The 16,722-nt window shown below is 29.5% G+C and overlaps 1 protein-coding gene across 3 annotated transcripts in view; it reads right to left on the bottom strand.

Moving 5' to 3' along the window:
* Positions 1–16,722, bottom strand: part of Gint3 (GDI interacting protein 3) — a 35,471-nt gene that overhangs the window by 16,122 nt on the left and 2,627 nt on the right. For 2 of the 3 annotated variants that reach the window (XM_075361220.1, XM_075361218.1), the window contains exons 2-4: positions 13,703–14,147; positions 3,333–3,517; positions 480–607 (exon numbers count right to left, since the gene is read on the bottom strand). In XM_075361220.1, coding sequence (XP_075217335.1) covers positions 480–607; positions 3,333–3,517; positions 13,703–13,947 — 558 coding nt within the window. In that variant the 5' untranslated portion in view covers positions 13,948–14,147. The remainder of the gene's footprint in view (positions 1–479; positions 608–3,332; positions 3,518–13,702; positions 14,148–16,722) is intronic. The other variant, XM_075361219.1, reaches the window with a different exon arrangement.

Genomic DNA, 16,722 nt, shown 5'->3' with positions numbered 1-16,722 from the left:
AACTGAATTTATTTAAAAATAACATTTTTTTACAGTTTAAAAATAAACTAACATTTGAATCATCCCTCTTAACAGGCAGCCTTTCTAAACCTATAAAAAAAATGTAAACTCACCTGTTCAATCAAACAACTGCAGCAAGTGGTACTCCTTCTACACTTATATTGTGAATACACCTTTATCCTCAACTTCAGCAAGAATAAAAATGAATTTAATACAAAAAAATTATGAAAAATGAATACAATTCAATTAGTAAATAGTAACTGAAGCTGGTGACTGACTACTGAAATTTGACTCATAATTCAATGAATTTCATTTAAAAGCTGCTTACACATTACACTATCAATAATAGAAAATGCTGCCTGATAATAGAAAGAAGATCTGATATTCCTTACTGATGTAATAGTGAAATGTTTAAAATGCTAAAATAGAAAACAATGTTTAAATAATAAAGATTGATATAATAATGTCTAATACGTAACCTTTTCACGACTTTTATTGCACGAATGAATAATCAAACATGCAGTTAACCCTTGCTCTTCACACAACTGTTCATACAAAAATTCTTTGATTTTTAACTTCCACTCATCTTTTGATAAAATTTCATCACCTACAACATAAAACAGATATGTAACAATTTATTAAATAGAATTTTTTAAATAAATACCTTATAAAAATAATTTTTCCAATAAACTTTTAATTAATAATCCGTTGTTCAAAAAATGGCAAATGTGGCAATTTTAACAAATCATCACATCTGCTGAAATGTACACTTTATACAATGATAACGATCTCAATTATCTCTATATTATTTTTTATATTTTTTAATTTGTGTTTTTTAAATTAAAATGTTTTGCCTCATTATAGAACTTTGAATTTTCATTTTTAATGTTCTCAGCTGTTGATAGAAATGTTTGATTGATTTCTTTTACGAAAATATATGGTGATGTCACAATCATCACAGTTTAGTTTATATATACTGCTAAGATTAATTTACATTTTTCTTATAATAAAATATTTATATGCTTTTTTTGGCTTTAAAGCCGTAACTTATTTTTCCTAATTATATATATTTATAAATTTATTAACTTCATTATCTGTATATTGTACAACCTTTTATTATTTTCATAGTAATAGACTACTATTAATTTTATTGATTACTTAATTTAGTACTTGCTACTGATTTTAATAAATACAGTATACATTGTAACAGGACCAGTATAACGAATTTCTTCCAATTACGAAGAAAGAAATAAGAAAATAATAATGAAAAGAAGAATTTAGAAGGAACTAAAAGGGATTCTTTTCTTAGAATAACTTGTTCATGTTACAATTTGTTCTTTGTAATACAGACAATGGCACCTCCAAATACACTTGTCTCAGAAGGGTTAACAGACCAGAATATGAAATTACACAAAAAACAAAGGTATGGACAATGAAAATTATTACACTTCAGCAAATGAAGAGATGAGTCTGGTATGGTTCTGTAGACCAGTGGATAAAAATACTGCCAGGGACCAATGGAGAGCCAGTAGTTCTGCAAGGCTATCTTCCGTGTATTCATGATAACAGTGATATCAGTAAGCGCGTGGTAACATATGAAGAATAAGTCACTAGTATTCAAGTATGGACAGTGGTGGGTGAATACAAGAAGTTGTTCAATGAGTTACAGGTAAACAGTAGTGATAGTAACAGTATTACATCCACTGAGGAAGTGTAAAGCAATTCTTTTATAAGCAGTAAAAGTAATAATATATGCAAAAATTGAATTTTATGAACTTTAGACTCTTCTAGTGTATCTTGTTAATAAAATATTAGTTTCTAGTGATTATTATAATGTTTTTAGTAAATTGGACTGTATTTTGGTATTTATTAATTTAATTCTCATTAAATAAATCCTGTCCTTTTATTTGAATTACTATTTTATATGTTATATATATGTATTTCCATCATCATCATTGCAATCATGGTGTCATCATTGTTACTCCTATTATTATAGTAATTATTATTTTTATTTATTTTGTTTATATGTCTCTAGAATAATAAATTATACTTATAAAAAATTTTCAGCTTGATAGTCTCTCAATATCCTGGTTAGACCGCAAACACGCAGAACTGTTTCCTGTTTTTCACTTTGACTCATTCTCCAAAAACAACAAATACTTATTTTAATGAATCTTTCAGAGTAACTAATTAAGTAAAACAACTGATTTAAGAGATTCACAGCAAAATTATCTAAAAATAATAATCATTCAATTTTACACAATGTAAATACACATCAATAAACATATGTTAAGTTCACAATTTTTATTTATGTCCAGGGGAGAATAATTACACCCTGTAATTCTTAGCTTAGTGAATCTGCATGTGCCATATAGGTATATAATAGGATTAGTGATATTCTCTAGCTTGGATACTGATAATTTAAACACCATAAATGAAAGAAAAAAAAATCATTTTATTTACATAAAATTTTAGTGATAATGTAATTTAAAATAACCAATTTATGGAAATAATGGAAAAAATCAAAAGATAAAAGGACAAACTTTTGTTGTGCTGTTTTATAGCAAGCAGATAAAATTTTCACATCTGATATTGTAAAGTAGGGAAGAATTTTTTTGTAAGCTTGTATCATTCTGTGCTAACACCAACTATAAACATAATAAAAACAAACAAAAGTGAACCTTTAGAAAATGTAAATGAAATATCAACATTATTTCATCTACAGTTTACAATAATGCAATCTACAGTCTACAGTAATGACACTTTTGGCTGGATTAGAATAATAAAATAATTTAATCTGAACGGTAATAGTAATCTAAACAGTAAGAGAAATAAAAGTTTGCTATTTTATTCCCCATTAATTAGGTGAACAGTAAAGATGAATCACTTTCAATTAGTTGTGACTACTGTTCAATGATTGTACAAATAAATGGGGCAAATTCAATTTATGACATAGGTACTTATAATTGCAAATAAACTAATTCTTAGCTGAAATCAACTGCTGGGATTCAATTAATGGAGATTTTTATCAATAATGGTTGGCCTGAGATTGAACCAGACTAACTACCAAGAGGTTTACAACATGATATGACAGAACAATTTTAACAAAAAAATATGCCTCAAATAAATTAGTAAAAAAAAAATTGTGAAACAAAATTTATTTCCATTCCAGTTTAAAAAACGTTTTACTTCTTTTCATCTTAAAATACTAAAAAAGAAAATCTATCATATACTATAAAAAAAAAAAAAAAAATTAAAAAATCAATGAACATAAGTCACTTCTGAAACTGAAAGAATCAATAAATAATAGGATAAAAAAATAACATGCATACTTATTAAGGGGCATCGAAAGTAAACACCCTGAACTGCAAGTGCTAATGGTAACTGCTCATCTGAATCTGTAGTTCCTTTAAGATCATGGCTAACATTTCTGCCAGTTGCAGCAGCAGCAGCTGCTGCTGCTGCCTTCTCAGCTTCTATTTCTCTTCTAACTTTTGCTTGGATTGCAGCCATAGATCTGAAATGTGAATAATGATAAATTTATAAATTAGCTGAGCAAGAAAAATTTTTTTTTTAATTGGTTAGTGGTAAACCCGTAATACAAAAGTTATAAGATTTAACTATTATAAAACATGAAGCCAAATTAAAACAAGTGGATAAACAGGTGTATTTACTTAGATTCAAATTCAATAATGTAATATAAATGCTATCTCTTGATTTTGCAAAGACTTATCACTCTTTGTATGAGAATTATGTTATGAATTTTACTACTTTTACAAACACACTTGTTCATTTCAGCAAGTCTTTAATGTTAAATTCAAATTTTATTCTACATTGGTTGAATAGTGAATAATTTTGAACTGGCAATCAGAAAATAGGTATTTTATCTTAATTTGCTGAGATATATGATAGCCTATCCAAAACTGAAAGTTTGTAATATACATGTAAAAAAAATTCAGTAATATATGCAATTTTACAGTACTAAAATGTTTATTTGCAACTAAATAGTAAATAGTTAGTTTTATTTGATCTGAAAATCATGTTCTTTTATTTATTATCAGACAAGGCTATAATTACAAATGTAACAATTTTCACTTACATACCAGTCAATAGGTATAGGTTCACAATACGTGAATTTAAATTTAAAAAGAATAAGGAAAAAATAGTATAAATAAAGAAATATAATAATATAAATAAATATCTGTAAACGCTTTTTATATTGTTTCATGGTATATATTTTACATTATGCGATTAATTTTTACTAACTTTATTACTGTTGATGATCATTTATCCGTCAAAATGTCAATCTCATTTTACATTATAAGTAATCTGTTTGTGAATTCTTTTTGATCGCTTTCTTGTTTTTTAATTTACTTTGATAACTTTTTAACGTAGCTCGATTTTAAATTACTTATTCTGGTGGCTGTATTCAACATTATACTGTGCTGTGGGTTATGTACACTGGATGATTATCAGTAATAACATGGATGTCGGTTTTTGTTGTTAGATTCCTAGCCACAAAGTAATCCTGGTCAATGTACAAACCAATTTAGCTGTCAAAGAAGCTTCCTCTAAACTGACTTTGTAAGCCTTATAATCAGCTGTAATTACAAAGCTTGTTTGTTTGTAAGCCATTCCAATGATACAGACAATGGTTCTTCACCTAATGTGGCAATGAGAAAGAGTGATCTTAGTATTATTTGTTTACAAAAATCCTGTGATTTATTACATAAAAAGAAACAGTTATCATGCAGTGACTGTCTTTTTCATTTTGTGAAAAGATTATTCAAATTCTTAAATCTTGATTTAAAATAAAGATTTAAGAATTTGAATTTCGATAATTTTTTCATAATTTGATTAAGATAAATATTTTTCAGGTTATAATAACTGACAGTTACTGATTTATATAGTTCCAGTGGGTTCGCCAGTTTTTTATACAGTTCCTGGGTTATTCAGTGTCTATAAATTAATTTTAAATACTTATACACAGAGTGTCCCACACAAAAAATTGAGAAACTTTCAGGATATGTTTTACTGGTGAAAGTAATAAAAATGTTCAAATAAACATAGATCTGGAGATGCTTTGTTTTCCAGTTACAGCTAGCGAAAGATTTTGCTCGGATTTCAGCTCTTGTAATAAAAAGAAGCCCTACTGTAATTTTTGAGACCGAATCTAAGAAGTAAGGTTTGTGGGTTTTTATGTAATTTGAGCTGGGAAATAGGATAAAACAGGCTGTAAAATCTGTAACACCAGTAGTTTTTAAGATATCTGACATAAAACACAAAATTCAGTGTCTAAAAAGTTTTTTTTTTACATTTGTAGTTCAATAGCTTTGTTAACGTGGAAGATCTAATAACAAAACTTATAGAGAATTTAATTCTAAAAAAAATAATGTAAATACCACCGATAAAATATAAATAAAAAATTTTGAAAATCAGTTTTTTATTAAAGCAAAACAGACAAAAAATACATAGAAAATCATATTATTCTTTCTGTACCTAATAAACATTCTTCGGCATATCAGCATTTTTGAACGAAAGGGTCATTTCAAACATGTTCGTTTTTTCTGTTGAATGCAAGTAAATCATCAACACGATGATTTACTGAATAACACATTCAGCATAACCCAAGCACTAGTATGAGACGAATTACATGTCGCATTAGTTTGTCAAAGAAAAAGTATGAAGCATCCTATAGAAAGGAAATCTTTATACTTTCATTTCTGGCTGCAGAAGGTTCAAAATTTGGAGCTAATAGTTTATCTCCAGTAGTTAAACTTGTGTCATTGGCTTCTAGACAACGCTGATACGGTAAAGTCAATTTTATTTACTAATGAAACCAACTTTTATGAGCTCACTTTTGAGAAACTGAGTTTTCAATTCCAAAAACAATCATTTATGAAGTGAAGACAATCCACATGTTACTATGCAAACAAATTGTTGGAAAACTAGTTTCCAACATAGATTTCACATTAATGTTTGGTGTGACATCATTTAAGAATAAGATTTTCTGTCTATTTTTCATCTATTCTGCTTCAATAAAAAACAGATTTTTAAAAGATTTTATTGACTTTATTTACATTAATTTTCTCAGAATTAAATTCTCTAAAGTTTTGCTACTAAATTTTCTGCATTTATTACTCATTTAACAAAGCTATTGTACTACAATAGCTAAAAAAAACTTGTTTTTCGACCCAGAATTTTGTTTACATCACATATCTTAAAAACTACTGGAGTTACAGTTCTGGGCCCTGTTTTACCCTGTTTCCCAGCTAAAATTACAAGGGTAAGTCAATTATTATCTGTAATTTAGTTACATTTTTGTTTATGTTGCTAGTACTGTCGTGTTGCGTAGATGACACATTCTTAGACAGAATCATCACTGGTGATGAAATATGGATCCATCATTATGAGCCGGAGAGTAAACAGCAGAGTATGGAATGGAAATATCCAAATTCGCCCTGCAAAAAAAAGTTCAAGACCCAACCATCTGCAGGAAAAATGATGCTTACGGTTTTTTGGGACTCACAAGGCTCAGTACTGGAACATTATGAGGAAAGGGGTATGACAATAAACAGTGCGCATTACAGTGAGATGCTTACTGCCAAGCTGAAGCCTGCAATTCGAAGCAAACGCCGAGGACTACTGTCAAAAGGTGTTGTGTTGTTGCACGACAATGCCTGTCCACATTCTGTTGCCCACACTGCTGTAACGCTCCAGAAATTCAACTTTGAAGGACTGGCTCATCCTCCATATAATCCTGATCTTGCCCCTTCTGACTACCACTTGTTTGGTCTACTCAAAGAGGCATTAAGGGGCCGTCGATTTACCTTGGATGAAACAGTGGAAGAAGCGGTGCATTTCTGGCTCGCAGCTCAATCGAAAACCTTCTTTTATGAGGGCATCAGGAAGCTTGAACAATGATGGACCAAGTGCATTGCAATGCAAGGGGACTATGTTGAAAAATGATGTACATGTAAGTTTCCTATTTGTATTGCAATAAAATTTATAACTACATTGCGGATAATAATTGACTTACCCTTGTACATAAGAGGGTAAACCACCAACTTTATTTCTTAATTTGAGTCCCACTAATTACAATAGGGCTTCTTTTGATTAGAAGAGCTAAAATCCGGGTGAATTCTTTCGCTAGCTGTAACTTGAAAAAAAAAAGTGTTCCAGACCTATGTTTATACGAACTTTTTTCATTATTTTCACAATTTCATTCTAAAGTTTCTCTGTTTTCTGTGGGATACCGTATATATTATATAGCGGTATTCCATTTTAATTCAACAAATTTTCAAAACTTACTGCATCACTATTTTTGATTTTGATGATATTTGGTATATGATAATAACCATGCAACTACCTTGTGGTGGCAAAAAAATATTTTTTTATATTTAAAAAAAATTTTTTTATTTATTAATTAAGTATTTTCTAACTTGCCAACAGGTAAAAACAGCCACTTTTGTCACTTTTTCCATGAGCTGTAGTATTTTTATTATACAACATAAAGAGATCAAGAAGGGCTTTTTGGAAAGAGTAAAGATGGAAATTCATCTTAGTGTACTCAAAATTGATTTTGTTACATAACCAAATCTTGTAATGTTTACTGAAGTTACGTTTACAGATTGTTGTTTTTTTCAAATTTTGGGCCCAAAATAAATTATGGGCTTAGGGTAACAAGCCTGTTTTTTTAACTTTTAACTCTTAGGTACTAGCAGTACTTATAGATAAAAATTGAACTGTTAACAAGTGTCCTTCATTAAAAAGAAAATGGCCACCAAATCGTAAGATATTGAAAATGTCTCATTTTTAGGGCCCAAAAACCACATATAGGACACGTGGAAAAAGTCTGAAACTTTTACAGCAGTAAGTACCTTTTATGTATTTTAAAACCATATAAAATTTATTTTTTGTTACTCAAAGGGGCTGACGAGTAATGAAGCCAACAAAACCGCAAAAAACATTATTCCTTCTAACCTAGAACAACAACGTATCCAAAAAATTCACAGCATGTATTTTTTCAGATAGTAATGTAGGCCTACTAGATAAAATATTTTGATATGTCTATAATGACATAGCTTATATTCTAGACAGTTTGTTACTTGAAGTATGACTCATACACACAAACTCATGTTTAAACACGAAAGTGAATATATGCATGGACCTGAATGTTTGTGTTATCCTGAATGTAAACACTGCAGAAGGCTCAGTTACTGTTTTGATTTCAATGTAATATGTTGTATTGTTACTAGTGTTGATACTGTAGTTAGGTAATGTACACTTTTTTATAAAGTAATTTTATTAGCAGTGAACTTCTCTTTTATGCGATATCTTTTATTTTTAATTTTATTAATTACAGAAATTTTCATTTTAATTGGTAGTTTTGTAATTTATATTAACTGTATTGTTATTGTATGAAACACTTGCATTTTATAAAAACGGATTATGGAGTGTTCAATTGGCATTCACACTGAAACAGTATGTCACAAATTGACTGACAATAGATCTTCAGTATTGCACAATATTTTAGAATTTATTGTACAGCAAATAACATTGATATCTTTAAGTGGATGTACTGAAACAAAAAATATCTGCACTTTTCATAAAACTGAACATTTAGATAAATATTTTCATATCAATGGGAAAAGTTGCTCTGACCCATTTAGCTGTCATACTAAATCAGTTGAGAAATCTCTTTGACACTTTCAACAAGCAATCCAAATTTAAAATTAATTTCTGGCAGAGCACTGTGTATAAAATGCCTAAACAAAATACAAAAACCACAAATGATACAGAAAGCAAACCAGAATGTCAATATATATTTAAGCCTCAATGTGTTATAATCGAGTCTGTAAATAAAGCTTGTTCAGCATTTGGCATTTCTCCCGTAAGGTTAAAAAATTATTGAGCAGTGCAGAGGAACCAATTTAAAAAAAATAAAGTTACAAAAATAGCCGAGTCAATTACCAGCAAATTAAAAACAATTCCTTTGATTTAAATATTTGTAGAAGAAAGTAGTTTAGTACCACAAAACTCTGCTGATTTAGGTAGGGAATAAGAAGAATTAATCATTAAAATAAAGGATAAAATGAAAACAGTTACATCAACCCAGGAAAAAATTAATATTTTAAGTTTTTACAAATCGCTGGAGCATTCAAAAAATTCAAAATGAGTTTATTGTTAGTCAGTACTTAGCCCGTTAATCCAAACAATTAGTTTTGCCAAACAAGTGGAATTTTGCTAGAAATTGGCAAAAAGAAACCTTATCACGTAATTAATGAAAATGTTATTAAATGTTTCTAAGATTTTTACCAGAATGATGAGCACAGCTGAATGATGCCAGACAAGGATTGTATCTTTGTAAGACAAGCTGACGGGAAGAAAATTAATATTCATAAAAGGATTATCTTATGTAAATTAAAAGATTTGTACACAGCCTTCAAAGAAAAACATAAATTAAAAATTGGTTTTTCAAGATTTGCTGATTTAAGACCTAAATTTTCTGTTCTGGCTGGTGGGTCAGGTACTCACTCTGTTTGTATGTGTCTCCCACCAAAATGTAAAACTCATGTTATCTGCTCTAAAAAAAATGAAATTTTATTATAAAATTCTCCTTTCAACCATATTATGTGATACAGAAAATCAAACATGCATGCTGCCACAGTGTGAATAATGTCCAGGGACTAATTACAGCAAAAGAGCTGGGATGATTTTAATTCTGAAATTATCTTCAAGCATTTCTGTTGACCATTGTAAACTAACTACTCAAATTCTTCCATTTCAAGAGTACTTAGATAAACTTACTGAAAATTTAAATAATCTAAAAGAGCATCATTTTGTTGCAAAGAAACAAGATAATTTCTTCAAAAATTATGAAGGAAAACTTGTTGGAGAGTGAAAGTATTTTAATCGGAGACTTCTCTCAAAATTTTCCTTTTGTGATACAGAATGAAGTCCAGTCATATCACTGGTCAAAAACTTATGCCACAGTACATCCATTCTCATATATTTAAAAAAAGAAGGAAAATTACCAAGTCAAAGCTATTGTGTGATTAGCGAGTTCTTGAAGCACAATACTACATTGTTCTTCTGCTTCCAAAATCAAGTTATAAATAAAGTAAAAACACTGTTACCACAAGTTAAAACAATTTTTGTATTTTTCTGATGGCTCCTCAGCCCAGTATAAAAACAAAAAAAAAAATGTCAAAGTCAAGAGATGGGGCTTGAGATACATTGCTGAGATCATTGTTAATTTCCCACTTCTTTGCTAATAGCGATAGCAAGTTTTAGTCAGAATATTATAATTCTGTTGTCAGCTGTCTGAGCAGATCAAGTACTTTTTAGCACTAAGTATTGAGCTTTTGCTAAAAAAAAAAAATTGTGTTGTGATCAACTGTTATTTTTTGAAAGGCAAAACCTCTCAGGGAATTAAAGCCAGGCTACATATTATAGTATCAGCTCCATTAATTAGAACAGTTTAAAAGTGGTTTGGTTCATTTTTGGAGGTCTTATGGGCACAAATGAACATAACAAACAGTCTGTTAAGTTTACAACTGCAGAGAAGATGGAAGCTGTTTTCCCAACTGATGAAAAGCATGAACAAGTAAACATTTCTAAGCACAGTTTGGAGCTGTTTCAACATAATCAGACGAATTTTTCATTAGTTGATGAAACTTGGGCAAAACCAAGGAACAGTAAAAACAGTGACCTGCAATTGGAGACCTTGCTCTGATCTGTATTCTCCTACTTGAATAAATAAGTAGGTTCAGTAAAAGCCTACATTAACTCACAGATTACCTAATTTAGAGAAAAATTAATAATTTGTTTGTTCTTACACTTAGATTAATCTGATCCCAGTTGACCTTTTATAAATTAAAATTCATTTCTAGAGAACATATTATTCTCTGACTGATGGTACATTATAGCATGCTAAAGCATTGGCCTGTTTAAAGTGTATTATTGGCCTTTAGAAGTAAATCTGTAATTCTTTTTGTTAGTTTTTAAAAATTGTTAACAGGAATTTCTTCTAAATCACTCAGACCAGTCAGGATTAAGAGATCTATAGTTAAGAAACAAGAATGACTGTGAAATCATTAAAAATGACTGAGTAATTGTGGTAGTACGAGAAAGAGGTTTGTAGCTACTATATAGTGAAACTTCCCTTAACGGACACTTCCTAGTAATGAATTCCTCTTAATACCGGACAGATTTAGATTTGTATTCACTGCCCATTTTATACTGGTATTAATGGATAAAATACAAATCAATAACGGACCTTTTGAATAGCAAACGCAAACAATGAATTTACCTATAAAAACTCTTCAATCAGTTCTGAAAAAGGAACAGCAGGAATAAAAATTGTAATTTTTATTTTTTTTATTTCATACTCAGTGCGACTAATTTGTTTATCTGTTGTGAATTGCATCACTTCCCACCTAGACATTGAAATTATGAATTCAATCAATTCAGCAGCCAGCATGATTTGTCATCAGTTGTTGTGCAAGTGTATACTGTAGATTGAACACATGCAATATTTTTGTTACAGTAGTATACTAGCTGCAGGGTGTGCCGTAGGCAAGCCTCCGCAGCTAGGCCCTTCGTACAGGTTGCCCTGGTGGGCGGCATCTCTGAATGAGATTATTAGATGTCCAAAACTGATTACTTCTTGTGTAAAAATATTATTTTTTAATTGATGAAAATTGATATAACAAAAATTAAATTAGAAATAACTCTGGAAATTGACACTAACGAATCAGGATTTTCTGATTCGTTACATAAGGTACATTCTGGTGCCTACTCATTGGTTATAGTTCATTATTTTATGAAGAAAAACAATCACATAAATAAATAAAAAATATATTAAAAAATTTTAAAACAGCACTCTTAAATTAAACGCACCAAAAGATAAAAAACAATTTTAGGATGGTATCTCAGAATGGATTTGACAACAAGCTTTGATGGTAATATGTAAGATTATGTGAAAGTCACAGCTTCAAATTAAAAATTTGATGTTTATGACAATTTTTTCTTATGTGTGTTGCACCCCACTCTTTAGGCCATCCATCATGCATAAGAAAAAATTGGCAAAAACATCAAATTTTAAATTTGAAGCTACAACTTTCACATAATCTTACATATCACCATCAAGGCATGTTGTCAAATCCATTCTGAGATATCATCCTAAAATTATTTTTTGCATTTTAGTGCATTTAATTTAAAAGTAACATTTAAAAAAAGTTTTTAACTATTTTTTATTTTCTACTTTTTTGTGCATTTAATATATGAGTGGTTTTTAAAAAGTTTTTTTTCTACTTTTTAGTCTTCATAAGTTTATACTTTACAGCTGCGCTAGTGCACAGGTTTTAGCGTATTTAGCGAAAGATCGGATGGGTACGTTTTATGGTGGGGTGAGTGCAATCAAAACATAGAGCTAAAAGACTTAATTTCCGGAAAACCAAGATCCGGTCGACCAAGAGTGTACCCAATTCGTAAAACAGTTAGCGCTCGACCTGCTGTTACATACGCCGTTTGGACCGTGAAAATCGGACGAGCAGTTGCCCAGATATTATGGTGGCAGCCCATCGCACCCCCTCCCCAATTTCCGAACGTCGTCCCGGGGGCACTTGAAAATATTATCATCCGACGGGTACCACTGGGATTGGGTAGAATAGGAGAGAGGGTCGAAAAAAATTTTCAGGGAGCTAGGACTGACCGTTTTCGAGATATTTGCGATTTTCGTCCAAAAATTCTGATTCGGTTAAAAGTACTAAATTTTCCAAAAACTTCGATATATATTCTTCGGTATGACCACCTCGAGACATGTACTAACGTATCGGGATTTTCCGCTAGTGACCGATCACTAGCACATTCCGGTGCTAATCCAAGAGGGCGCTCACAGACACACATACTTACAAATGCCATTTAGTAGTGTAGGATTTTTTCTTATGATACATTAGAATTTATCAAATACCTTATTAAAATTAATATTTCTTCCCCCAAATACTACTACAATATATCAACAGCTTCATCAGGGGTTCATTAAGAATTTTAAAATTCAGTAAAGAAAAAAGGTTTGTGAACAATGAAAGTTACAGATGCTGATGAGCTTCCTAAAAGAATTAATGTGTTGGAGGCAGTTTTATAGATTCATATGGCTATAAAACAAGTTACTACTATGACTGAGAAATTGTTTCATAAAAGCCGGTATTAAACACTAACTTCAATTTTAACATTGAAAATCTTACTGAACTGAATGAGAATTCTGTGGAACAGAGTAAATAACAATAACTTATTGAACTGTTTGGAAACTACAAAGAGTACCTGAACATTGACGCTCAACTGAGAGGAAGTATCAACTGACATGTGATCTTGTTGCTGCCACTGATTTGACTACTTCCAAAACAAACAAAAATAGCTCTGACAATGATTTATCATCTCAAAAAAAGGAAGCAAAAGAGGTTAGAAAATTAAAGCAACATTTCTTACAAAAAAAAATTACCAGAAGGTGTTGTTTTAATATATATCAGAAGTGCAATCACTTACTGAAAAAATATGTATCAAGACTTAGCTGTAACTAAATAGACAGTTACCTTAAACCATCTGTGTATAAATAAATTGTATGTAAATAATTAATATTCAATTAAACAAAATTATAAAAGTCCTGTTGTTTTAATTAATAAAAAAAGAATTGACTTACGTATTAAAGGCAGGAGCATCATGTTTTCCACCTCCTAATCGTGCCAAAGCAGCTGCAGCAGCATGTTTAGCTTCATTAGACGGTGCAGCTCTTGGTTTATGTGTCTGCTCCTCATTAACAGATGTTGGATTCTTCTGTCGTCCTGAAGTTGGTTTAGTTTCACTCAACTTATGACCAGGTCCAGCCATCTTAAACTTAGCTTCAGTCTTTTTCTTTTCCCAAAATTTCTTAATCTTCTCAGCCATTTTTAAAAAAAATAATATTTTATTATAAATAAATAAAGAAGCTAATGTAATTAACTTTAATATTAGTTATAGCCTAAAATGTTAATTATTTACCCAAATACCTCCACTATAATTCTATTTTTAAATTCTTGGTGTATGTTCTTTTGGAAGTTTTAATTGTGAAACACTTTTTCTTAATTCTTCTATTACTTTTGTTGTAGCTGAAAAAATAAACAAAAACAATTAAATTGCATTTTTCAACATTAGTACTCTGAACACTAAAAATAATATTTATTAAATAATTTTTGAACAAGTTTCAAATAAATAACCCACACTGTTTATCTAACAACATCTAGGGAGCAATGAAACTATTCACTTTATTTCAAGTGATTGTATGATTCCATTACTCTTATTCGAGGCTACTTTTTTTTTATCCTTCATCTCATGAATATAAACTAAACTCTTGTTTATGTCTAACTGTAATTTATTTTTTAAATCTGCTTGTACTCTCTTACACATTGTGTAACTTTAAACTGGAGAGGAAATAAATTATTCTTTTTCCAGTCAATACAAGATTAATTAATAAATTAAATTACTGTAGCTCTAAAACCAACAGTGGTGATAATTTGAGATTATTTCTAACAATGCACAAAAGCAAATCAAGCTTAACTAAATGGTCAACTCACAATTCACTTTGAACTTGAGGTTTAAAACGTTGATGACTGCAGTTCTAAAATTATATAAGTCAGTCCACCAACAATTTTTTTTTACATTTTTAAACCTATAATAAATGATTTATCAAGATAATTTTTATACTTGGTTTTTATTTGAAATTAAAACCAAAATTAAAAAAGTGGAAGTGAAAATATTCCACCAAATAAGCTTCTAAATCAAGAACTCCTGTGTTTGATTCCCTTCAAGATCTGCTCTACCACAAAAGGTATCATCAGGTACCTCTCTACCACAAAAAGGTTGCATGGAAGCAGGGTTATGCTGCAAAAAAGACAACTTACTAAAACTTATTGTCAGCAGAATTTTTTGGTATGTTACATCAATGGAGTCTAGTTTCACTATTTTCTTAATAAAACTCAAAAAATCACAATAAGTCAAATGTACAAATAAATAAAATGTACAGTGAATAAATGTATGAAAATGTATGTAATTTTTACAGGATTAATAATGCATGTATATGTACTACAATCTTAAAAAGAATAATAAAGGCCTGATGTAAAATGCTATATCTTAAAAAGACTAGTTCAAAAAGATGTAGATACTGGTGCAATCAATAGGAATGAGGTTAAATTTCAATATGATTTTAGTGTTAAAATTAAATTTTAAAAAAGCATGTTAAATTTAAAATGCTCTCATTATCAGAATAATGTACACAGTATATGATTTCCTTAAAACTGAAAAAACAGATTAACCTTTTGGAAGTTAGTTAGAAGTTTAAGAAACAATGCAACAAGAACTAACATTGGGCAGTGCAGGCATTGAACATTAATAGATTTTTGTTACATTTTTCTTAAATGTTTATTTTGACATTTCATCAACTCTTGGATTCATTTATAATTTTTAATGTGTGAAAATCTTTGAATTTAAAAAAAAAAAATTTTTTTTTTAATTTTACCTCACAAGTGGTTACTCTATTTAGAAGTTGAAAATAATTGTGGACTACATCTTAATATTGTTCTGTAACATTAATAGATTTTTGTTACATTTTTCTTAAATGTTTGTTTTGACATTTCATCAATTCTTGGATTCATTTATAATTTTTAATGTGTGAAAATCTTTGAATTTAAAAAAAAAAATTATTTTTATAAAATTTTACTTCACAAGTGGTTACTCTATTTGGAAGTTCAAAATAATTGTGGACTACATCTTAATATTGTTCTTCTGAATGATAAATTATAATAGTGTGTATGCTATTTAAGAAAGGGGTACAAGCTACACATTGAAAACTGTACGGGAATAGGTTTGCTAAACTATCCGGCCAAACTATTTAATATTTGATGAATGACGTGAACAAAATAATATAATACCAAAATTTAGAGCAGATTAAGGGTATTGTAATAAATGTTACTATTTTAAATGTTGCTCAAATTCATTTTGATCTAAAAAGAAAGCATTTATTGTCTTTTTTGACCTTCAAAGGGCATTTGACAATTCTGATCACAACTTGTAGAACAAGACCTGCATTTTTTAATCATTTGGGAATGTAATAAGAACAATAAAAAAGTTATATTATTGTACAACTGTGTTTAAGGCACATAATGGTAAGTTTTCTTTGGAAGTTAAGGTCATTAAAGGTGTTTTTCAGGAAGGAGAGAATTTTAAGCTTAATTTTTTTTTATGATACTGGAAGTTGTTTCACATCAGTGGATGTAGATTTCAGACCAATGGATGTAGACGCCAGTAGAATAAATAAAAATGTTGATAGACTGTTGTTAGGTTATGATAATAGCCACACCAATTTGAAAATAAATGAAATATTTTAAAAAGTTACTCTCAACTAAATAAAATTAATATGTATGCAATCATAACTAAATTGTTAAATTTTGTAACAGGAAAAAGTAAAAGTTCTAAAAACTGTTATTACGGAAACAGTAGTATATTAGAAGTAGTTAATCACTTTAGTTATCTTGGGCTTAAATTTTCTTAATCATTAAATTTTATAGAAAAGAAAGAAAATGCTACATGTAAAGCTAACTCTGCCATTAGTTAAATTCTTAAAATTATAATAAATAAAAAAATAAACAGGGCAGTCAAAAGGTTACTTGAAACTGGTCGGATTTTCTT

This window comes from Lycorma delicatula, chromosome 3, assembly GCF_047948215.1.
Source record: "Lycorma delicatula isolate Av1 chromosome 3, ASM4794821v1, whole genome shotgun sequence".
Classification (NCBI taxonomy): Eukaryota; Metazoa; Arthropoda; class Insecta; order Hemiptera; family Fulgoridae; genus Lycorma; species Lycorma delicatula.
Note: the sequence above shows the minus strand (reverse complement) of the source record. Positions and strands in the feature narration are given on the sequence as shown.